General features: G+C 36.7%; 2 protein-coding genes across 6 annotated transcripts in view; both read right to left on the bottom strand.

Annotated features, from left to right (window-relative positions):
• Positions 1-2,375: 2,375 nt before the first annotated feature.
• Positions 2,376-8,789, bottom strand: LOC127941345 (PLAC8-like protein 1). 5 transcript variants are annotated; one of them, XM_052536338.1, is made up of 5 exons: positions 8,517-8,789; positions 8,014-8,240; positions 7,744-7,933; positions 5,645-5,781; positions 2,376-2,924 (listed from the first exon to the last, which is right to left on the bottom strand). In XM_052536338.1, exons 3-5 carry the CDS (start codon positions 7,919-7,921, stop codon positions 2,793-2,795), a joined length of 447 nt encoding a protein of 148 aa, XP_052392298.1. In that variant the 5' UTR covers positions 7,922-7,933; positions 8,014-8,240; positions 8,517-8,789; the 3' UTR covers positions 2,376-2,792. The 5 variants fall into 5 exon arrangements, with proteins under 5 accessions (XP_052392298.1, XP_052392297.1, XP_052392294.1 ...); XM_052536337.1 differs by having other exon boundaries at positions 8,014-8,133; XM_052536334.1 differs by having other exon boundaries at positions 8,085-8,240; positions 8,517-8,788.
• Positions 8,790-9,843: 1,054 nt separating this feature from the next.
• LOC127941891 (leucine--tRNA ligase, cytoplasmic-like) overlaps positions 9,844-22,380 on the bottom strand; it is a 28,902-nt gene continuing 16,365 nt past the window's right edge. Inside the window, exons 20-32 of the mRNA XM_052537341.1 lie at positions 21,380-21,592; positions 21,206-21,263; positions 20,882-20,945; positions 20,481-20,664; positions 19,659-19,749; positions 19,275-19,415; positions 18,659-18,799; positions 14,785-14,895; positions 13,718-13,828; positions 13,365-13,469; positions 12,908-13,003; positions 12,248-12,380; positions 9,844-10,639 (exon numbers count right to left, since the gene is read on the bottom strand). Coding sequence (XP_052393301.1) covers positions 10,434-10,639; positions 12,248-12,380; positions 12,908-13,003; positions 13,365-13,469; positions 13,718-13,828; positions 14,785-14,895; positions 18,659-18,799; positions 19,275-19,415; positions 19,659-19,749; positions 20,481-20,664; positions 20,882-20,945; positions 21,206-21,263; positions 21,380-21,592 — 1,654 coding nt within the window. The 3' untranslated portion in view covers positions 9,844-10,433. The remainder of the gene's footprint in view (positions 10,640-12,247; positions 12,381-12,907; positions 13,004-13,364; positions 13,470-13,717; positions 13,829-14,784; positions 14,896-18,658; positions 18,800-19,274; positions 19,416-19,658; positions 19,750-20,480; positions 20,665-20,881; positions 20,946-21,205; positions 21,264-21,379; positions 21,593-22,380) is intronic.

Below are 22,380 nucleotides of genomic sequence, written 5' to 3'. Positions count from 1 at the left end.
TCTGCCCCAGGTGCCTCAGCTGTTTCTGTGGACTGGGCTGTTACCACAGGGACATGTGGCTGCTAAGGAGATACACACACACAAACACAGAGATGTCACAGCAAGACAACATCTCTCTAGGGTACATATGCTCTAAAAAGTGCCACGGATGCTCTTAGATCCTCCCGAGCAGTTGCGAGCTGGGAACTCATTATTTGTGTTCGAGTGTTTCCAGTCAGAATAAAACGGCCTTGTTTGCCACTTTCATATTTCAAATGAGATTTTAACTGCTAGACAATAAAATGAAGAGCACATTAGTTGTGTAAATAATGCATTACTCATAATTTGTTACATACAAGTGTCTATGGTAAAGAAAAAAGTTCTTAATAATGTGATCTCTGTATTCATTTAATGACCCATCTGAGTGCATTTTTTATTATAAAAAAAATTATTAATACATTGCATTTTTATGTATTTTCAAATAAATGAATAGATTTATTTAACCCAGTTTCCACTTATTAACATAAAATTCATGCATCGTGATCATTCTGACGTCAAGGTAGCATCACATTTCAGATTTGATGATCAACTGTGATCTTGACACAATTTAAAAGAAATAATACATGATTAAACTTTATTGGATCTCAGTGATTTTTGAGAAATATTTCATGCTCAGTCACTCCTGTCCTCTTTTTTTCACTTTTCTGGTTTTGTATCTGCAGTGCTTAAGGCTCCAGCGGCCTCATGTCCCACCAGTGCTCCACAGAAAACCCTTGTCGCAACCATGCACCGGTCTCTTGTACACACACACACACAGTCTCGACAGAATGTGTGTGTGTGTGTGTGTGTGTGTGTGACAACAGTGCCCTCTACAGAAATGCACACACACTTTTTGCACCAAGAGAGCAGAGAGAATCCAGCGCTTTTATGACATACAATCCTTGAAAACCATGATGGATGATTTAAGTTATTTATACCAGAGGTTGCTAGATTTTTTTACTGCATTGAATATTTCTCAAAGTAGACACATACCTTATAGTCTTAGTGGGGATGGATGGATGGTGAAAAGTTAGTTACTGAATAGCCACAGCTATTCTACAATACATAAAATAATAATAATAATTTTGGAAATCAAGTATCATCATTATTATTATTATAATTATTTGTACTTTTTTGTATAGGACTATTATATATTCATAATAATAAATATTTATAAATTAAATGTTATGCATTTAGCAGATGCTTATTTCCAGTGCATTCAGGCTATCAATTTTTACATATCATGTGTTGCCGGGGAATTGAACCCACAATCTTTCGCTTGATATTGCAATGCTCTACCAATTGAGCTACAGGAACAATACTTCATTCGTATATCATACACATATAATGTTATGTAATGTAATATAAATGTTAATATATGTAAAAAAAAAAAAAAGAAGTTAATTAAAGGGGGGGGGGTGAAATGCTATTTCATGCATACTGAGTTTTTTACACTGTTAAAGAGTTGGATTCCCATGCTAAACATGGACAGCGTTTCAAAAATTAAGTTGTACGTTTGAAGGAGTATTTCTGTTCTAAAAATACTCCTTCCGGTTTGTCACCAGTTTCGGAAAGTTTTTTCGAGTATGGCTCTGTGTGACGTTAGATGGAGCAGAATTTCCTTATGTGGGTCCTAAGGGCACGTCTGCCGGATCAGAGCGAGAGCGTCGCGAAATGTCACAAAAGAAGTGTATTTTTGGTTGCCAGGGCAAGACAACCCTGCACAGATTACCAAAAAAAAAAAAAAAAAAAACAGCATTAAGGGACCAGTGGATGGAGTTTATTTTTACAGAGCATCAACGGAGTTGTGCAAGTGTTTTTGTTTGTTCCGATTGTTGCTGATGCTGCTCTTGTTAAATTTCAGCCTCTGGATCTGATTCTGAATCATAAATAAACGGCTGAATCTGACTGTTAGCCATGGTTTGTTTTGGATGTTTTTTTCCTCACGGTAATGTCACAGCTTCCAAACGCTCTCAACGCAAAAGCTTACTCGCGCTCGTGATTCTTTAGCTCCGCCCACACGTCACGCCTCCAGCCAGTCGTGTTTTTCCGAGAAAAATCGGTACAGACTATCTTTCTCTTATGAATATAATAAAACTAAAGACTTTTTGTAGTTATGAAGGATGCAGTACTACTCTATAGGTACTCAAGATTAACAGGAGATTGAGTGAAAACGAGCATTTCACCCCCCCTCTAAATAAAAAATCCCAATCTTTAATATAATGGTAAATGTAAAATTTAATGGCAACATGCATGAGTCACTAATCAATTTATATATTGCTTGATTGTTTGTTTATCACAGGTTTATCATATTTCAATTATTTGAAGGTTTAATGTATTACATAAAACACACTATATATTTTTATAACATTTTATTTTGGATCAAATGAGAGATGAGGTCATATCAGTTTTGACTCGGACTTTGAAATCCGATTAAAACTAGTGACCCGATCCAGACTGAATCCATGTAGCGAAGCCTGCATATGTATAACGACCATGAGAGTGCAATCTGAAATCAAAGCATACAGTACACAGTCCCAGAAGCCATCAGAAAGCTCTTTTCCTCCCCTACTCTCCGTCAGTTTGAGATGTCAGCGGCATCAATCTTCAAGCAGAGAGTACGGATGTGTCTAACCCTGCATGAAGTTCAGGACCCCGGGTAATAAACATCCTGACAGCTGAGACTTTTAGCATCGGCAAAAACACAGATAAGAAAAGAAAATCTGAGCAGAGTACACACACACACACACACACACACACACACACACAGTTTCTCAGGAGCTCTCCAGCGTGGTAGAAACGGTGTAGGTCTGTGTCTTCAGCCTCTTCTTCATCTCTCTGATCATCTGACAGAGGGCCAGAGGGTAGCAGCAGTATACTGTAGTCCAGTCCTCACACACACTGCCCTAGAGACACACACAGGACACGCTCATGGATTCTTCATCTAATGTAGCTAGTCAAAAGAGTTTGTAGATTTCTAAGTAAGGATATGTTTCCCTGATATTGATTTACACCCCCACCCAAGTCAAGAAATCTACTTATAGACTCATATCTAATGGTCAAATACTGTGTTTCACTTCTTAGCACATGAAGGTTATGACACGATAAATAAAATAAAAAAATCTATCTACACCTAGTCTACACCTAGAGGGAATATTGTAAAAATATAGGAAAATATAGTTTCGTGGAAACTGCCATTTATGTTAATGCTAGTCTATTTTTTAATTTTTAATCAATCCGTTTGAAAGGGTTACAAATTTGGAATACATTAACTGAATATATAATGAGTTGCTGAGTATAAAAACTGAAAGATAAAGTCATTTTTATTAGTATCATTCAGTAAAAATAAAAAATTGCAAAACTTGTTATTGTAATGCAAAAATGCTGAATAATTGTCTTTATTATTAAATATTATTAATTTAACCCTTTAATATAACTATTAAATGTAACCTGACACCACACATGGTTACTTTACTTTAAACTGCAATAAAACTAAAAACACACACATACAGTTTTGTTCAAAATAATAGCAGTACAATGTGACTAACCAGAATAATCAAGGTTTTTAGTATATTTTTTATTGCTACGTGGCAAACAAGTTACCAGTAGGTTCAGTAGATTCTCAGAAAACAAACGAGACCCAGCATTCATGATATGCACGCTCTTAAGGCTGTGCAATTGGGCAATCAGTTGAAAGGGGTGTGTTCAAAAAAATAGCAGTGTCTACCTTTGACTGTACAAACTCAAAACTATTTTGTACAAACATTTTTTTTTCTGGGATTTAGCAATCCTGTGAATCACTAAACTAATATTTAGTTGTATGACCACAGTTTTTTAAAACTGCTTGACATCTGTGTGGCATGGAGTCAACCAACTTGTGGCACCTCTCAGCTGTTATTCCACTCCATGATTCTTTAACAACATTCCACAATTCATTCACATTTCTTGGTTTTGCTTCAGAAACAGCATTTTTGATATCACCCCACAAGTTCTCAATTGGATTAAGGTCTGGAGATTGGGCTGGCCACTCCATAACATTAATTTTGTTGGTTTGGAACCAAGACTTTGCCCGTTTACTAGTGTGTTTTGGGTCATTGTCTTGTTGAAACAACCATTTCAAGGGCATGTCCTCTTCAGCATAGGGCAACATGACCTCTTCAAGTATTTTAACATATGCAAACTGATCCATGATCCCTGGTATGCGATAAATAGGCCCAACACCATAGTAGGAGAAACATGCCCATATCATGATGCTTGTACCTCCATGCTTCACTGTCTTCACTGTGTACTGTGGCTTGAATTCAGAGTTTGGGGGTCGTCTCACAAACTGCCTGTGGCCCTTGGACCCAAAAAGAACAATTTTACTCTCATCAGTCCACAAAATGTTCCTCCATTTCTCTTTAGGCCAGTTGATGTGTTCTTTGGCAAATTGTAACCTCTTCTGCACATGCCTTTTTTTTAACAGAGGGACTTTGCGGGGGATTCTTGAAAATAGATTAGCTTCACACAGACGTCTTCTAACTGTCACAGTACTTACAGGTAACTCCAGACTGTCTTTGATCATCCTGGAGGTGATCATTGGCTGAGCCTTTGCCATTCTGGTTATTCTTCTATCCATTTTGATGGTTGTCTTCCGTTTTCTTCCACGTCTCTCTGGTTTTGCTCTCCATTTTAAGGCATTGGAGATCATTTTAGCTGAACAGCCTATCATTTTTTGCACCTCTTTATAGGTTTTCCCCTCTCTAATCAACTTTTTAATCAAAGTACGCTGTTCTTCTGAACAATGTCTTGAACGACCCATTTTCCTCAGCTTTCAAATGCATGTTCAACAAGTGTTGGCTTCATCCTTAAATAGGGGCCACCTGATTCACACCTGTTTCTTCACAAAATTGATGACCTCAGTGATTGAATGCCACACTGCTATTTTTTTGAACACACCCCTTTCAACTAATTCAACTAATTGCCCAATTGCACAGCCTTAAGAGCGTGCATATCATGAATGCTGGGTCTCATTTGTTTTCTGAGAATCTACTGAACCTACTGGTAACTTGTTTGCCACGTAGCAATAAAAAAATATACGAAAAACCTTGATTATTCTGGTTAGTCACATTGTACTGCTATTATTTTGAACAATACTGTACATATATATATATGTCTTTATTCATCATCATTTTACTTTTCTTAAAATGAATATAGTATGCATCCACTGCTATTCATACACTGTGTGTGTGTATACATATACGTATAAACACATATACATACATGTACATATATATATACATACAAACACACACACACACACACACACACACACACACACAGTGTATGAATAGCAGTGGATGCATACTATATTCATTTTAAGACAAGTAAAATGATGATGAATGCAGACATACATTTCTTGCATAACATTTCTTACATAATGTTTCATAAAAAAGTGCACACTAAACAGATCAGATACATTTTTAATTCCTGTTTATTTTGGCGGTAGTTCCGTTTCCAGATTTTTGTAACATTTTCAGTTGAACCGAAACTTCCAAAAGCCTCTTGTAAGTTTTCAGCATGAAAGCATATTTTCAGCATATTTTGATTGATTGATTGATTTTTTACATAACTGCTGAATCCTTACCCTGATTTTATAGCGCTCTCGAATGCCCACCCTCATGGCGAAAGTGGAGCCAGGCAGCAGAGGAAGACACATGCACTCTCCATACTGATGAGCCAGACTCAGGTCCAAGCAGCAGGGCACAAACGCACCCATCAGACCTGCACAGAAGAGGGAGAGATGAGCTTATATGCAATTACCTTAACACTGCTTACATCAGTTGACTACAGAAGAGGTTTCAATCCTGAGAAATATCACTTTGAAAGATAAACCAATGTCCTTGTTTTATGCCCAGGTTAACTTTAAATTAATGGAAAATCATTAACAAGTTATAATCATTAAGGACTGTCATTAACTTCTAATGATCGTGAAACGGTACACAAGCCATTGGATTAGGAAAACAACAGTAATTGTGCTTATAATGAATGCATAGTAATAAATAGTGGAGTCCTAAGACACTGTATAGCTGTAATTCAAAAGTTGTACTCAATAGATCAAGTACTTTATGTGATTTGTAAAGTAAATAATCTAATGGAGCAGGATAGCATATATCTTTTGTACAAATTTAGTCATGTTTAACTTTGACAATCTACAGTTTACTAGAGTAATAAAATACAAAAACTATTTATAATTAACAATGTACTCATCATGAAATCTAATGAAATAGTAAGGGTAAGAATTTAGCTTAGGACCAATTCTCATTATGATCTAGTTACTTATGAGCATGCATAATACTAGCATTTTGGCTTTTCATCAGTACTTCTAAAGCGCATATTAATGCATTATTCAGCATAACAATATTTTAGATCCCTAAATCTTACCCCGTACCTAAACTTAACTACTACGTTACTATTTACAAAAAAAAAAAAAGTTCATAGTGAGGATTGGCTCTCAAACTAAAGTGTGAGCATAATAGGTTCTAGAGTTAGGGATTTGTTTTCTACAATTTTACACAAGATATGCAGCTATGGAATTCTGTGCGCTATCAATAAAGATTCATCTCAATTACTTGCATAGAGAAACAGAGGCTTCATGGACAGACTTACAATAAATAAGCTGCTGTGTTCGATTTTCTGAGGCTTTTAATATATTAGACCAAACAGTGTCCCACCAGAGCTCCAGGCCAGTTTTATTATAGGTCAAATTACTTAAAACAATTAAAATCCATGTGACACAATGTGGAAACAAGAAAATCTGAAAAGTATTTTTTATTTTTTTTTGTCTAAATACAAGACGGACAAAAAAAACTTTGTATTTCCCACTGTGACTGTTTTTCATAATTGCGACTTTATGTCTCACATTTTTTTTTTTTTTTTTTTTTTTTTTTTTGCAATTGCCAGCTTACCTCTTGTAATTTAATAAAAGCATAAACCAGCAGCTTACAAAAACCCGTCTTTTCAAAAACTACTGTCAGGATTTTCTAAAGACAGGCAGTGAAAAATTAGCAATGAAAAGGCGTGGACTGTTATTTTTCCGGCTGACCTTATTGCACATGCATTTGTAGGGAATTTATGGCAGAAAGGTATTTAAATGAATCATGCAAGGTTTTTACAATGAATCATGCAAAGCCAATTTACTGCTATTTTGCACCATTATTTAATGCATGTCTAAAAGCACCTGATTTGAGTCTATCTCACAATATGAATGGTTTTCTTAACCGCAAAAACTGTGACTTTTTTGAGTTTTGACTTTGCATCTCAAAATGTTAGTATGCATCATAATGCGACGTCACTGGGAGCATACGTCTTGCAGTTGAGGCTTTATTTCTCATAGCTGTGACTTTCCAACTTGCAATGTTACTAGTTCTCGCAATTGTAAACGTCTTTCCCAATTTTGACTGCTACTTCATGTCACAATGTGACTTTATATCTTTAAAGTGAGTTGCAGTTAATGCTTTGTTACTCATAGGTATGGCTTTGAATCTCCAAATGTGACCATTTCTAGCAAATGCAAACATGTATTTCTCCCAAAACGTTGCTTTTTACATCACATTGAGACTATTATTTTGTAGTTCTAACTAGTTTTTTTTTTTTTTTTTGTAGTAGCAACTTGTAACCCAGAATGTGACTTTAGATCTCATAATGCCAATCAATATCAATCTTCTCTCAAGCACTTCCTCTTACATGTGCTGGTGTCACGGCACACTGCGAACAGTCCTGTGCTCCAGTCTCCTCCCGTTTGAGAGATAGTGGTCACTGTTGTCGTGGTCACTCCGAGGCCAGGTTGGGTCAGAACAGGAAGTTCCATCATCTCACTACCTGTTGGGTTTGCTTCAATATCGGTTCCTTCTAGAGGGTCCATTTGGTTCAGACGCTGATGCAAAAAAAGCAGGTTCACAACAAAATCACAGGTGCACAATCCTATAAAAATGTACGTGAAAAGGAAGTCCTTACCTGACCCGAAGGTTTTGACAGTCATGTGACATTACACAAATGAAATGCATACTAATGAGGTGAACACTTACATGGTGAATGTCAAAGTGGCTCGGAACAATCTCTCACGATGACAACGGACTAAGGGAAAAGACAGGGGTGAGTTTCCTGTGGTGACAGTGGTGTGTTCTTTCTGATAGCCGCTTGGCCAAGAAGCCCTGACAGAAAGCTGCTGTGAGCTGATAAGCCTTCATACTCACACACACACACGACACACAGGAGAGCCCCACACAAATGAAAACACCTCTCAAGTGCATTTAAATACCATCTCTCCCGAGACGCAAACAGAAATGTTTCACACGCAAAAGCAGATACAATTCAAAATTCCTCTCAAATTCCATCATGCATTTTTGGGACTGCAGGCCTACTTACATGTATCCCACTGGTTCATACAATTCACACACTCACAAAAATATTAAACAAAAGCTCGCAAATGACATCTCACATATGCAACAAGAGCTTACCAGCGATCCAGGCTTTGTGTGATGTTACAGTGCAGAATTGCACGTTCTCTTGAGGTTAATGTCTCGCATCACTTCCTTCTGCACTGAAGCTAACGCACATCAAACTGGGTCACATCCACTAATGAAACACTGCATGTAGCTGTCACATGTAGAATGGCTCACTTTTGTGTTTGCCACCCAAAGCTGTTCAAGTGCATGCAAGCGTCCATCTGAAAATGTTTCTTTGTGGCTGATCTCGTCTTCCCTTGCATCCGACTGTAAAAATAGTCCGTCTTGGTATCTGCTATGGCCTGCTTGGCCGGAAAATAGAGTTATATCCCTCATAGCACTTCCTAGTTGGCCCATTTTCAGTGCTATTTCTGTATTAACTTTTTTCTTATTTTTACCATGTTTTAACATATGACCTTTAAAGAAAATGTACAGTATATTCTCTCACCCCGGTCTCAAATATCATAGGCAGTAAGATATTAAGCGAATATCAGATTAGTGATTATCCAGTATGGTTTCTATCAAAGTAAACAATAGTTATCATTACTAACCCTAAAGATAACGATAGGTTTTCAACAAAAGGCTGCATTCTTTTTTAATCAAATACAGTAAAACAAAACGGTATTATTGTGAAATATTATTCCAATTTAAAATTACTCTTTTCTATTTCAGTAGATTTTAAGATGTATTTTTTTCCTGATGCAAAGCTGAATTTTCAGCATCATTGTCACAGAAATTATTCTAATATTCTGATTTTGTGCCCAACATTGCTTCTTATTTTGTTAATGCTGAAAACATTTGTGCTTCTCTGCTTTACTGTTACTTTTGATGAAATCTGAAGGGATATTTTTGTTGTAATGACGCCCAGAAAGTAATGATTTGTGTATTTTGAGCTTGACGGGGCCAACAGAACTGTAAATGTCCTCAAAAAGTATTTGATGATGTCGCTTCCACAAAAAAATTAATGAATAAAAAAACAAAAAAATATATATATTTTTGAAACGTCAGAGCAAAGCAGCATTAAATAGAAAGTGCAGGGACAATCAAACATTCGATATTTGATCTGAAAGTGAAGAAAATAGGAAAAAAAAATGCCTATTTTGGATTTCTTTATTTGTGTTCTTGAATATAAAAAAAACCAGACACTATTTATTTAGTTTATTAAATATAAAATACACTGACTAATTTCAGTATGTGGCATTTTTCGTATTAATCATATCTGTAGTAAGTCATGAGGATGAAAATTCCACCAATTCTCATGAATGATCCAGACATTAAGTGGCATTTGTATAAAAATAAATAAATAAATAAAATAAAAAGAATACAGAGAAACCAAATGTACATTTTACTTGAATCAATTTATTAATTGTTCACTGAATACATATAATTTTAAAGGGGGAAATAAGGAAGAAAACAAAGCTTCCTTTTAAGGTTTTAAAGTGAAAGGATATAAAGGCAGTGAATTCACAATCTGTTGGCCTGACGTCCTCAACTGGACTACTGCAGCTGACATATGCAAACGATTTAAACCAGAGGACGGATTGAAAACATTTCAAATGAAAACCAATAGACAGGTATAAAACATTATGAAAGTACACTATGTCATATGTAGAGTCCACAAAGTATGGCATGAATATTTCCAATGCCATTAGCCTGAATGTGTCTAAATTGAGTGTACAGTTCTCTTGGTCTTTTATTACTTAAAAAGCTAGAAAATGGATATAAATACATTATTGATGTTATAGAGACACTCCAGGCCCTTCAAGAGTGCAAGAGTTCACTAGATGCACTTAGACTGAATGCCAGCTAATGCGAAATTAACTAGCGCCTCAGCAGTCAATACAAACAATACTGTTTTTCTGATTATGTCAAGATGATACTTAAATGAGAAAACAAAAGACAACACTCTTGTGACAACAGTCTCTGAAATCACTGGACCAGGTAGATTAAAGTGTCCCCGATGTCTATTTTCAGGCCGTTATCACTCATATGAACTTTGTTTTCTTGCAGGTTGATGTGGAAAACTGAACTGTTTGAGATGGGGAGCTTACCCTCCTCTTCTTTCCCCAAAACTGGGATTCTCCGAGGTCCGAGCAGTGGGTCTTCAAAACGCATCAGCTTCACTTTAGATACATCTACAAATTTCACAACATCGTTATTTAGAAAGATGGCAACACTAACAGTAATCTAGCATGCTGTGGCATCAAAAGTACAGGTGTTGGTCATGTAATTAAAATATCATCAAAAAGTTGATTTTACTAATTCCATTCAAAAAGTGAAACTTGTATATTATATTCATTCATTACACACAGACTGATATATTTCAAATGTTTATTTCTTTTAATTTTGATGATTATAACGGTCAACTAGGGAAAATCTCAAATTCAGTATCTCAGAAAATTTGATTATTACTTAAGACCAATACAAAAAAAAGGTTTTTGAAATCTTGGCCAACTGAAAAGTATGAACATGAAAAGTATGAGCATGAACAGCACTTAATACTTAGTACTTAGGCTCCTTTTGTCTGAATTACTGCAGCAATGCAGCGTGGCATGGAGTCGATCAGACTTTTGCACTGCTCAGGTGTTATGAGAGCCCAGGCTGCTCTGATAGTGGCCTTCAACTCTTCTGCATTCTTGGGTCTGTCATATCACATCTTCCTCTTCACAGTACCCCATAGATTTTCTACGGGGTTATGGTCAGGCAAGTTTGCTGGTCTATTAAGTACAGGGATACCATGTGCAGGTGCCAAGTCCTGTTGGAAAATGAAATCTGCATCTCCATAAAGTTGGTCAGCAGCAGGAAGCATTTGACCTTTAACCTCAGAAAACGCAGTGGACCAACACCAGCAGATAACATGGTACCACAAACCATCACTTGGCTGTGGAAACTTCACATTGGACCAGCAACGTGGATTGTGTGCCTCTCCTCTGTTCCTTGACACAAGGAATGCGACAGCTGAAACCCATGTCTTGCATACGTCTGTGTGTAGTGGTTCTTGAAGCTCTTGCTCCAGCTGCAGTCCCCTCTTTGTGAATCTCCCCCACATTTTTGAATGGGTTTTGTTTCACAATCCTCTCCAGGGTGCGGTAATCCCTATTGCTTGTACACTTTTTTTCTACCACATCTTTTCCTTCCCTTCGCCTCTCTATTAATGTGCTCGGACACAGAGCTCTGAGAACAGCCAGCCTCTTTTGCAGTGACCTTTTGTGTCTTGCCCTCCTTGTGCAAGGTGTCAATGGTCATCTTTTGGATAACTGTCAAGTCAGCAGTCTTCCCCATGATTGTGTAGCCTACAGAACTAGACTGAGAGACCATTTAAAGGCTTTGCAGGTGTTTTGAGATAATTAGCCGATTAGAGTGTGGCACCAGGTGTCGTCAATATTGAACCTTTTCACAATATTCTAATTCTCTGAGATACTGAATTTGGGATTTTCCTGAGTTGTCAGTTATAATCATCAAAATTAAAAGAAATAAACATTTGAAATATATCAGTCTCTGTGTAATGAATGAATATTATATACAAGTTTCACTTTTTGAATGGAATTAGTGAAATAAATCAACTTTTTGATGATATTCTAATTATATTACCAGCACCTGTATTTGGATACCAAGGTTACACTTAAAAATTATTTTTGTAGCTTAGTCCCTAAAATTAAATCTCTTTATGAATATCTAGTTTAGTGAAAACCTTCTAACAATTTCAACTTTAATAAAAAAAAAAAAATTGAAATAAGCTTTACCCTTGAGGCCTCTGTTGACTCGGGATAGTCTGCGGATGATGGTGTCTTTGCGGTCTCCCTGTCGGATGTCAATCTTGGTGGAGAACAGACCGTTGGCTGGCTGAGGGTTCACCAGTGAGACTAACACGCCAGGCTACAGCAGAAACAGAAGTCACAGCTGGAGATGACACATTTATGGATGCTACATCATACAGATCATGTGACAAGGTTTAAATGAATTACTATTATTTTTATTCCCCCAACCATTTGACCAATATATTTTCAGGGTTCAATTATTAGATATTATATATGTGTGTGGGTGTGTGATATAATTTAACTTTATGGGTGCGTGATATAACATACATACATACATACATACATACATACATACATACGCAGGTCAAATCCTGTATAAAATATGTATTATATTGTCAAATATAAAAAATACAAATACAAATGTTTGCAAATGCCTGGAAATAATTCAGAAAACATTTTTTATGTCTGAATGAACGCTGTACACTACATCATAGTAAGATGCATCGAAGACGCATTAGAAATGCACGGCATGCTTCTAAAATTAGGCTGTCTCTAGCTGCATGCAGCACAAGCCAGAACAACCATTAACAAACAGAAACAGTAGACGGAGGCAATGACAGGGCCTCAGTGGACCCTCATAATCACCTCAGATCTGAAGACACAGAGCGGTTTCCCAGGGCAACACTCCTCCTTTATTTTTTCATCCGCTTCGGAGGCAAAAACAACATCTATCTGATCCAGCTGATGGAGGAGACGGCGAGGGAAGGAGGGTCAGAGAAAGAATGACACCGGTTATCATTTAGCTATTGACGGAAACAACTAACAATGAGATCAGGCTGAAAGTCATCTAATAATAGTGCTTTCAGCACTGCAGCTTGGTTATTACAAAAGAAAAAACACAACAACTTTGCAATGCATTTTAGTGCAAAACACTATATTCAAATGGAAAGAATGAAAGGACCAGAGACATCAATTAAGTCATACATAAAGTAATTTAGTTTGCATGCTGTGTTACGAAAGTGAGGGTCCTTCTTGTTTTCTGTCCTTTGGTTTTGTAGAACAGTACATTTAGTTTGCTTTTCAAGGAGTTAGGTGCTATTACCTCAAGTGAATTAGTCAAATAAACTATGTTTTCCAGCAGGACAGCACGCTCATCAAACTCCAGCTCTAGATCAAGAACCCGGGGCCCCTTTTTCTCTAGATTGTCCTGGAAACACACAGTAAGACAAAAACAAGACCAATGTTAATGCATACTAATGACACACTAATAACATATTTTATTTTATGATATTGCAAAGCAATTCAAGTGCACTTTAAGCATAGGAGCCTAAATATAGGAGCTTGATAAAAATCCTAATTTTAGATGAAAATTTCAGATGGCACTTAGAGGCTTTTGCATCTGAACTCTTCATCATATTTTTTTCAAGATCATTTTCAAGGACCGATCTCTTCTACCTTTATCATGGCTACAAAGGGCATCACTCTCTTCATGTATTTCTTCAGCTCTGGCATGGCACCCAGCTCCATGGCAATGACCTTATTGTCAGGTAGAGCTCCATTGTTGCTCTGGAAATGACAAGGGGGAAGAATAGTTTCTGATTGACAGCCCAACAAAACTTAACTCTCCAAATTCAACAATGGCATTCAGAGTGTCAGAGAACTGTATCAATCGCTGCTTATCCCTGTGCAGCAGCATAATTATATACGCAACACCTAATTTTCACCTTTAATTGTTTGTGTGAGCAAAACATCTCTCAACATTATGTATTGTGGCCTCTAATCCAATAATCACTTTGTGTTTTTTTGTTACTTTTGAATTTATGTTTAGAAATTAGAATCCATCATGACAGCACTCATCAGTTACTCCATGAAATAAACATTACAACCTTCTGAAATGTATCATGTCAATCATTAAAAAGATGTGATATATTGTATATAATGTCGTATAAATTACATTTAGCTCTAAAAAGACATTAAATTTTCATAAACACATTAGTCAAGAGAAAAAAAAACATGAAAAAGGAGCATTTTGCTAAATATACTCACTGTATTACATATTCATTACATTCTTATACAGCCATTAGTCATTTCTCATCTGTTGTACGTTTTAATAAAATCTGTCATGAAAACAAAGTAGTACAATAACCATTTAAATGTTTATATTTTAAAAATGAACTGGAGTAGAAACCCAATAATGTTATTAAAACTATTTATGGGTTATGTAAATGTTTGTATTTAAATGTTTATGTGTGTGTGTGTGTGTGTGCGTTGATTTTCTGTCTAAAAATGAATAGCAATTGAATTTGGACTGGTTAATTTTAACCTTTAAAATCACAGTATTGTATCAACTGACAGGTGTATTTCACAGTATTAGTTAATAGATTTTTGCACAAAAAATTTAACATTGAAACTTGTAAATCAACAAATCAATTCTTGAAATCTGTGTCGAGACGTATTAAATATGTGAAGATTCTCTCAATTTGCACACTTTGATATGTAAGTTGTGATCAGGGTGTTTCTACCTTGTAATGTTTGCCCAGAAGAGAGAGGGCGCTGTGCTGCCAGGGCGGGTAGGTCTTTGCTACGTAGATGGTGCAGTGTGTGGGCTTAGCTGGAGGTTTGTTGTCTCCCTTCTGGGATAGAAAAGAAAACCAAAACTTAAAGTCAAAAGTAGTCACAAAGTAGTACAGTAGCATTATTGAGTATCATTTCGAATTTCAAGAATTTTAAACACTAAGCTGATGCTCTACAAACATGTTAACCTAAATGGGTTGTGATTTATTATTGCATTCGTATAATTATTATTATTAATAATAATAATAATACAAATAATAAAAATCTTGAATAGACTAAGGCACCGTATACACGAAGACATGTTTTGCTGTATATCGTACAGGTGTTTCGTCCACACGAAACTGGCGATTTGGGAGTGAAACTGAATTTTTCTTTTTTTACCGAGTCCCAGAGTGGATAAATCTTAAAACACCACTCTTGCATTTACATCTGGACAGCAAATCAGTATATTTCCTGAAACTATGACGTCATCAGCTCATGTCTTGCCTCTAGTCAGAAACTGCTACGTCACGTAACCGAAACAAAAACATGAACAAACACTGAAAGATTTGTCTTTTTATTAACTAACATAAACACATATTAATAAATGTATTGTTCCATGTTCGTTTGAATACCGTGCACAAGGTTTATGCGCATTAGGGCTGTCACTTTTAGTTCGAAAATCGCTTGCACAATTGATCGGACCAACCAAAAAAAGTTTCGAAAATAAAAATAGGGAATCGATTTTAACCAAATATGTACACAATTAATTTTAAAATAATTAAACAATTAAAAAATATAGATGTAACAAAACAAGCAGAAAAAGAAAATAAAGAATTCCGAAAGTGCAGTATGCATTGCGAAAGCTAGACAGAAAATACCAGCAATTTTACGCCCCTATAAGACCCAGTGATGTCGAAAGCGACGTCTTGTAAGCGAATAGAGCGTCTGGCATGAATGATTTCAGTGTTAAGTCAATGTAAAGATACGTTTATGTGCGTCTGGAGGTCTCGCGGAGCGGTAGACTCGAATTCACCTCATTCGCGCATGTAGTTATGAGTTATGGGTTATTCTGAGTTATGAAAAGGACCATTGCAAGCTGACAGCGACCGGCTTTTGTGATGGAAAATTGGCAGTAATACCCCCACCTTGTGCAGCTGTACCTGAGTGTCCCTGGGACATCAGTGCGATCGGAGCGTGTCTTCTCAACAGCTGGACATATAGTGAATAAAAAATGCTCTGCTCTGGACCCCGAAAAAGTTGATCGACTTGTTTTCCTGTCCAGTAAATTTGTAATGGCCCTAGCCTTTTTGCGCATGTCACTATACCTGCGTAGTGCCGCCTAGCCTAAGTGTCGGTTACGTTCAATAAAAAAAACACACACATGGCCTGTTCTCAAGTCCATTTAAAGTTTCATTTTTTTAACAGTTGATCATAAGTAAATCATAAATGCAGCCGGGTTGAAGCCTGCAGTGATGTTTTTCTTTTGTTATGGCTGCCGTGCCCTCTGCATATATATTTTTTCGAGATTGTTGCACTCCTGTTGCTGTTTGTTATTCTGCACGAAACTTCATGCCAATAAATAAGAAATATTGCTGACTTGTGCATTTCAAGCGCTGTCTTTACGTTCGTCCGTTATTTGACGTTGAAAAAGGAAACGTCTTTTTTTTTTTAGACATGGAAAATCGGTTTTACAATCGATTCAATTAACACCTATTTCTTAAAAATCAAAAAAAAAAAAAAAAAAAAAATCACAAAAGTGACAGCCCTAATGCGCATAGTCCAAGTCTTCTTCTCCATTTAAGTGTATCTCTGTGGCAGAGTTACAGCGCCACATACTGGTCTGGCATGTATACTACATCGCTTTGTGTGGACGCAGATATTTCTTGAAATTGGATCAGAAAAAGCTATGGCTGTGTGTGGACGTAGCCTAAAAAAGCCAGTGAAACCAGTAAAATATATATATATATATATTTTATAAAATAAGTTTCCAAAAATAGACTTTAAATCTATGAATGTATTATCATATATGTATTTAAAATTGATATCCTTATTTTTATATCAAGTTACCAGCAGTACACAGTAGTTTCCTTCAGAGTCTAAACCCCTCTGAAACACATCAGCACAACAACTCCTTATCCAAAGTGACACCCATTACCATAAAGGTCCCAATAACAGGACGGAGAAAAGCCTCTCTCCTCAGAGTCTTGACTCATAATGGTTACGTAAGGCTCGACTGTTGAAACAGACTGTAGGGAAACTGTCCCGTGTTAAAAGCGAGGCATAATGCACCGGTGGACTGTCAGGGGAGGTCGGGGACAGCCCTGAACTCACTCAACATGACTGCTGTCGACTCGATTCATTCTTAAAGTCAATTATGTTTGGGTGGAGTCAGATTGCATGCTGGACTGCTGAGTTCTGGAGGTGCGAGATCTCCATCTCATGGTTTAATGTTACAAGTGTTATTATTATTTCAAGTAGAAGCTCAGCGTAAGTAACCTAACTGAAAATCTTCAATCAAACTTTAATGTTGAGGCAGCAAGGTTAAAGTTTTGAACATCACATTTAACTCTAGTTACTATGCAACGAGGCATCCAATCCAAGAAAACAGCCACTGGCCCTTCCTGAGTGCAAAGTTTGGTGAGTTTACACTATAGAGAGAAAACTATTAAGATTGTATATTATTATGATAAATATTATAAATATAGCTGGAAGCAGCGGTTACAGGACCAAGCCCAGCAGGGGCAGAAATGCTGTGACTTGTACACTATTAAAAGAGTCACCAGAAATATGATTTCAAGATAAAAGATTCAACAGAAATGAGCTGACTTCTTCAAATTAGCACCCGCCACAAGCCAAATGCGGGTGATTTTGCATTGTGGCGGGTAAACTCGATTCACCTACCGGCCGCCGTGGCGGGTAAATAAAAATAGCATACTGGTGTGTGTACAAGTGTAATATCATCCAGATCAGCTCCGTGGAGAAAGGCAGTGTAAACCGGGCTCGAAACGGCGGCGTTGTTCCCAGTACAGTGTTTGCAGCTGAAGTTATTGCCGCCGGTTGAGTGATATATATGTTGATCATTTACAGTTAGTTTTATAGCACGCGCTCATGATATACAAGATCGCGCGAAGAGATGAATTTGTTGTCGTGCACAAATTTCATTCATTTGCGTTCATTTGTAGATGGTGTAAAAGTTTGCGAGCCGGGATTTCTTTCAGTGATGATACAGATACAGTGTTGAACAGGGGACGTTTCCCCACGTGTTCCCTCAACCACAAAAAAAAAAAAAAAAAAAAAAAAACTCTTATACTGGTGATTCCTTTCCTTTGGAATTAAATACAACATTATTAATGCGTACGAAAAATGTTTAGAATATCGCAAACAAATTTCTGTGCATTAAAAAAAAGTGTAGTGCAGTTTATCATCCGGTTGTGCTTCAGAGCTGAGAGAATGAGCTACTTCAGCAAGAGTCAGCTGTTTCAAAACCTGGTAAGCTGCCTACATAGGCAGCATTTTTGAGCATCCCTGAAAGAGAAAATGTCAGTATTTCATTGAGACTTGAGATTAAATAGACTGCTTAAGTATTGTAGATCTTGTAGTATTAATTTTCACATGCAGTTCCACATTGTCAGTTAAAAACAAAAAAGTGGCTGGTAAAAACATTGAGTGGCTGGTAGATTTTGAAATCCAAAATCTACCAAAATCTAACAAAAACAGTTAATTTCCATCCCTGGTGTGCACTGTACAGGACTAAAGAATACTTTTGGTCAGGTGGCCAACATATCTACCCAATAGGGAAAATTGTTGCTCAGCAAAAAAAAGAAAAAGCCTTGTCCGTACCTTGCCCTTGGCTGGCTGTGTGTAAGCTTTCAGGCGAAGGCGGAGGTCATGAGCAGTGTCCATCAGATACTGTGAGGAGCGAATCAAGATCTCATCCACTGGACCGGCTGGAGGCCAGCGAGCCTTCATTATAGAACCGCTCTGTATGGAGAGAAAATAAAGTGTGTTAACTACGCAGCGTAGTTAAAGATTCATTTAACTGCTATTTCTACTGAAATTAAAAAAAAAAAAAAAAAAAGCCAGTTGTGATCGGCTGTTTAAAACAATATAGTCTTCCAGCATTAAAATTATAATTTTAAAATTAGATGGACAAAATATAATAACTAACCCAGAATGGATATACCAAGGATGCAATAATAGTCTAAATAAAGCTTTACAAAAAAAGGTAATTGCAATTAGATCAATGTCAATTCTCAAAGTTGTCAAAAGTATGACATTGTTGCATTCGGTTTAGGATTTGTGCCTTTGAAACAAACGAATGGAACACCAAGCTGTACCGTATGTGACTGTGGAGAACGCCATTTACTACAGTTCCTCAACAGTATGATTGGCTGTGAAGTGTTATGGTTTAGGAGTAAGAAGACAATCCCTTCCTTCAGTGTAGAGGGGGTCTCACCTTCCCAAGCAGAGACCAGGTGTGTTCACACAGATGGGGGCAGATGGGAGCCAGCAGGAGTGTCTGGTTCTCAATAAACTGGAACACCAGATCCCTATGCATGCCCTCGATGGCCAGCTCCCTGTATTTATCCTTGGCGGCCTTTAAAGAGTAAAGAATTTGTTTATTATACATAACCTCACTGCCATAATTTACTCTGCTGAAAATATCATGGAATTACACTTGAGTACATGTAGTCTCCTGAAGTGACGTGAGCTGTGTTATTGTTCTCATTAATTAATATGACTAATGTAGATATAATTTCTCCATATGACTCCACCCCATGCTTATGTAGCTGACGCATGTTGACGTGAAGGATGGTGGATGTAACTGTGTATGTGTTACCTGGAACTCAAAGAAACCGCTCTTCAAAGCCTCCTTGTACATCATCCTCTCATAGTGCTGCTCTGTTTTAATGATGCTGGAACCCATTTCACTGCAGACAGGCACAGAGAAGCAGGTGGAAATAAAGAAATACAATTACAATAAAAGAAAAACTCTTTTACAGATTGATTATTCTACACACACTACAGTTCAAATGTTTGGGTTCCATAAGATTATATAAAAAAATAAAAATAAATTAAGCAGCTCAACAAGGCTTAATTTATCGGATTCAAAATAAAACAGTATTTATTATTATTATTATTATTATTATTATTATTATTATTAAGAGCGGTTTTCTTTCTTTTTTAATGTAATTTATTCCTCTGATGGAATAAGAGTTGTATTTTCAGCATCATTACTCCAGTATTTAGTGTCACATGATCCTTTGAAAATCATTTTCACGTGCTGATTTCTTATTTCTTATCAATGTCAATCATTATCAACTATTTCTGATTATTATCAATGTTGAAAACTTATTCTGCTTATTGTGCTGCTTATTATTTGTTATAGAAACCATGATACAATTTCTCCAGGATTCTTTTGATGGATGGAAAGTTCAAAAGAACAGCATTTATTTGAAACAGATATCTTTTGTAAAATGATAAATTGTCTTCATGGTAACTTTTGATTCATTTGTCACTCTGAATAAAAGTATTATTTACTTTCAAAAATAATACTAATAATCTATTATTTTAACAGTACACTTCTATTATTGGTATTATAGCACAATATAATTTATTCACTATGTTACTGCATGAAGGCAGTGGATTTTTACGTCTGTACCTAATAAACACTCGGTCATTAAACGTGTCCGCTGGTCCGGTCCTCAGGTTGTTCTGATTGGCGATCATCTCTTTCACCCACTCCACCCAGGTAAAGAGACGCAATATTCCTGCATCTGCCATAGCCTCCACGAAGTTAGCATCCTCCACCGTGTCCCCAGCATCAGCCAGAGCCAGACGCATCCCTACAACACAGACAGACAGAGACAGGTTAGCATGGGTTTAATAAGGTTTATGGCATTCACATTCATACATTTCCATTACAGGTCACATAAAAAAGACATATCCTCTTTTAGAGGATCAGAAAGTTATACTTTACACACTACTGCTAGCTGCAGCAACGATCTGACCACATGTAAAGTGTTTGGCCTTCAACTGAGCCGCTACTTAGAAAGAACTTACCATCTGCTGAAAACTTGGATATGGCTTGACTCAGAGTGAGGAAGTTGCCAGTGGATTTGGACATCTGTTGAGTAGAAACACTGAATCAGACGAGCGAAGAGGAGCATCCACAACATGTGTGCTCATAAACACAGAGAAACAAACTAAAACTATTCTGTTAATTGAAATATAACCAAATTTATGCCCATTTATGGTCTTTTTGTTAAGAGATCTGTAAAGAAATTCTCAGAAATGTGGCTCTCACAATTACATTTTAGTCTACAGTAGCAAACTCAGTGTTTGTTTTTTTCTGACCAGAGAAACAGAAGCGGAATATCAACTCACCTTTTCAGAGTTTAGCAAAAGATGACCGTTGGCACGTACTGCTTTTGGCCATTTGCCACTATCATGAAAAACACAATTTGCGATAAGTGTGAAAATGTGTAGTAATGAGGGTGACAAATTGAAATGAATCCGCTACATTACTACTACTGTCTACACAGGTAAAGTGCAGTGCACCTGTCATTGGGCCACATGGCTACATGATTGTAGAGGTAGTAGGAGAGGTGGTTTGGCACCAGGTCTTTCCCTGAGACTCTCACGTCTACAGGGTACCAGAACTCAAACTCCCTCCTGAGCTTCTGCAGCTTCTCCTCGGGGATGTCCGTCTTTGGGAAAGGTGCTGTTTTGAAGAAGACGTAATCCCACACCTCCTTCGTCATCTGCTCTGGTCTAAAGGGAGGAAATGTGTTTTTCTGGATCACTTTTGCTATTTTTACTCAAGTGACAATGAATGTGCGTGACAGTATACTCAGATGGTCAGGAACAACATTTTCCATGTCCAACATTTGTGCTCTCAGTTTGCTTCACAGAGAGTTTGACCATTTTATGTAACGTTTACCTATTCAGTGAATTTTACTAAACTTCTGTTTTTACTCTATACTGTCCTTTTTTATTTTGGCTGGACTCATCATTTCTGAACACTGTGGGGCTGTTAAACGCGAGCAGATATTAGGGTACATTTTACTTGTCAAAATTCATTTTAGCATTTTATGTTATCTCTGTTTTTCTCACAATTAAGCTAAATTGCTATATAAAGTTCCTATGTAAAACATTTTTTTTTTTTTATTATTTTACTACATAAAGTCCCATTTTTGTAGGCCAACAAGTTATCATCAGCTTGGTTCCCTCAACAAAAAACCAACAGGATTTTTCTAAATGCTTCTGGATTACTGCTGAAAATATGCTCTATTTTCAAAAAATTTTTTACAAATAAATAAGAATATATATATATATATATATATATTAGGGCCGGGACTCGATACATTTTTTTTTAATCTAATTAATTAGAGGCTTTGTAATTAATTAATCGAAATTAATCGCATTTTAATCACATATAAATATTTGACCTGAGAACAGTGAGAAGAATTTTTTTTCACATGGTTTTATAGTATACCATTGAATAATGACTGAATACATAAGCTTAAGCAACAAAATATTGTTTATTTTTGTTCAACCAA

Source organism: Carassius gibelio, chromosome A21 (assembly GCF_023724105.1).
Source record: "Carassius gibelio isolate Cgi1373 ecotype wild population from Czech Republic chromosome A21, carGib1.2-hapl.c, whole genome shotgun sequence".
NCBI lineage: Eukaryota > Metazoa > Chordata > Actinopteri > Cypriniformes > Cyprinidae > Carassius > Carassius gibelio.
Note: the sequence above shows the minus strand (reverse complement) of the source record. Positions and strands in the feature narration are given on the sequence as shown.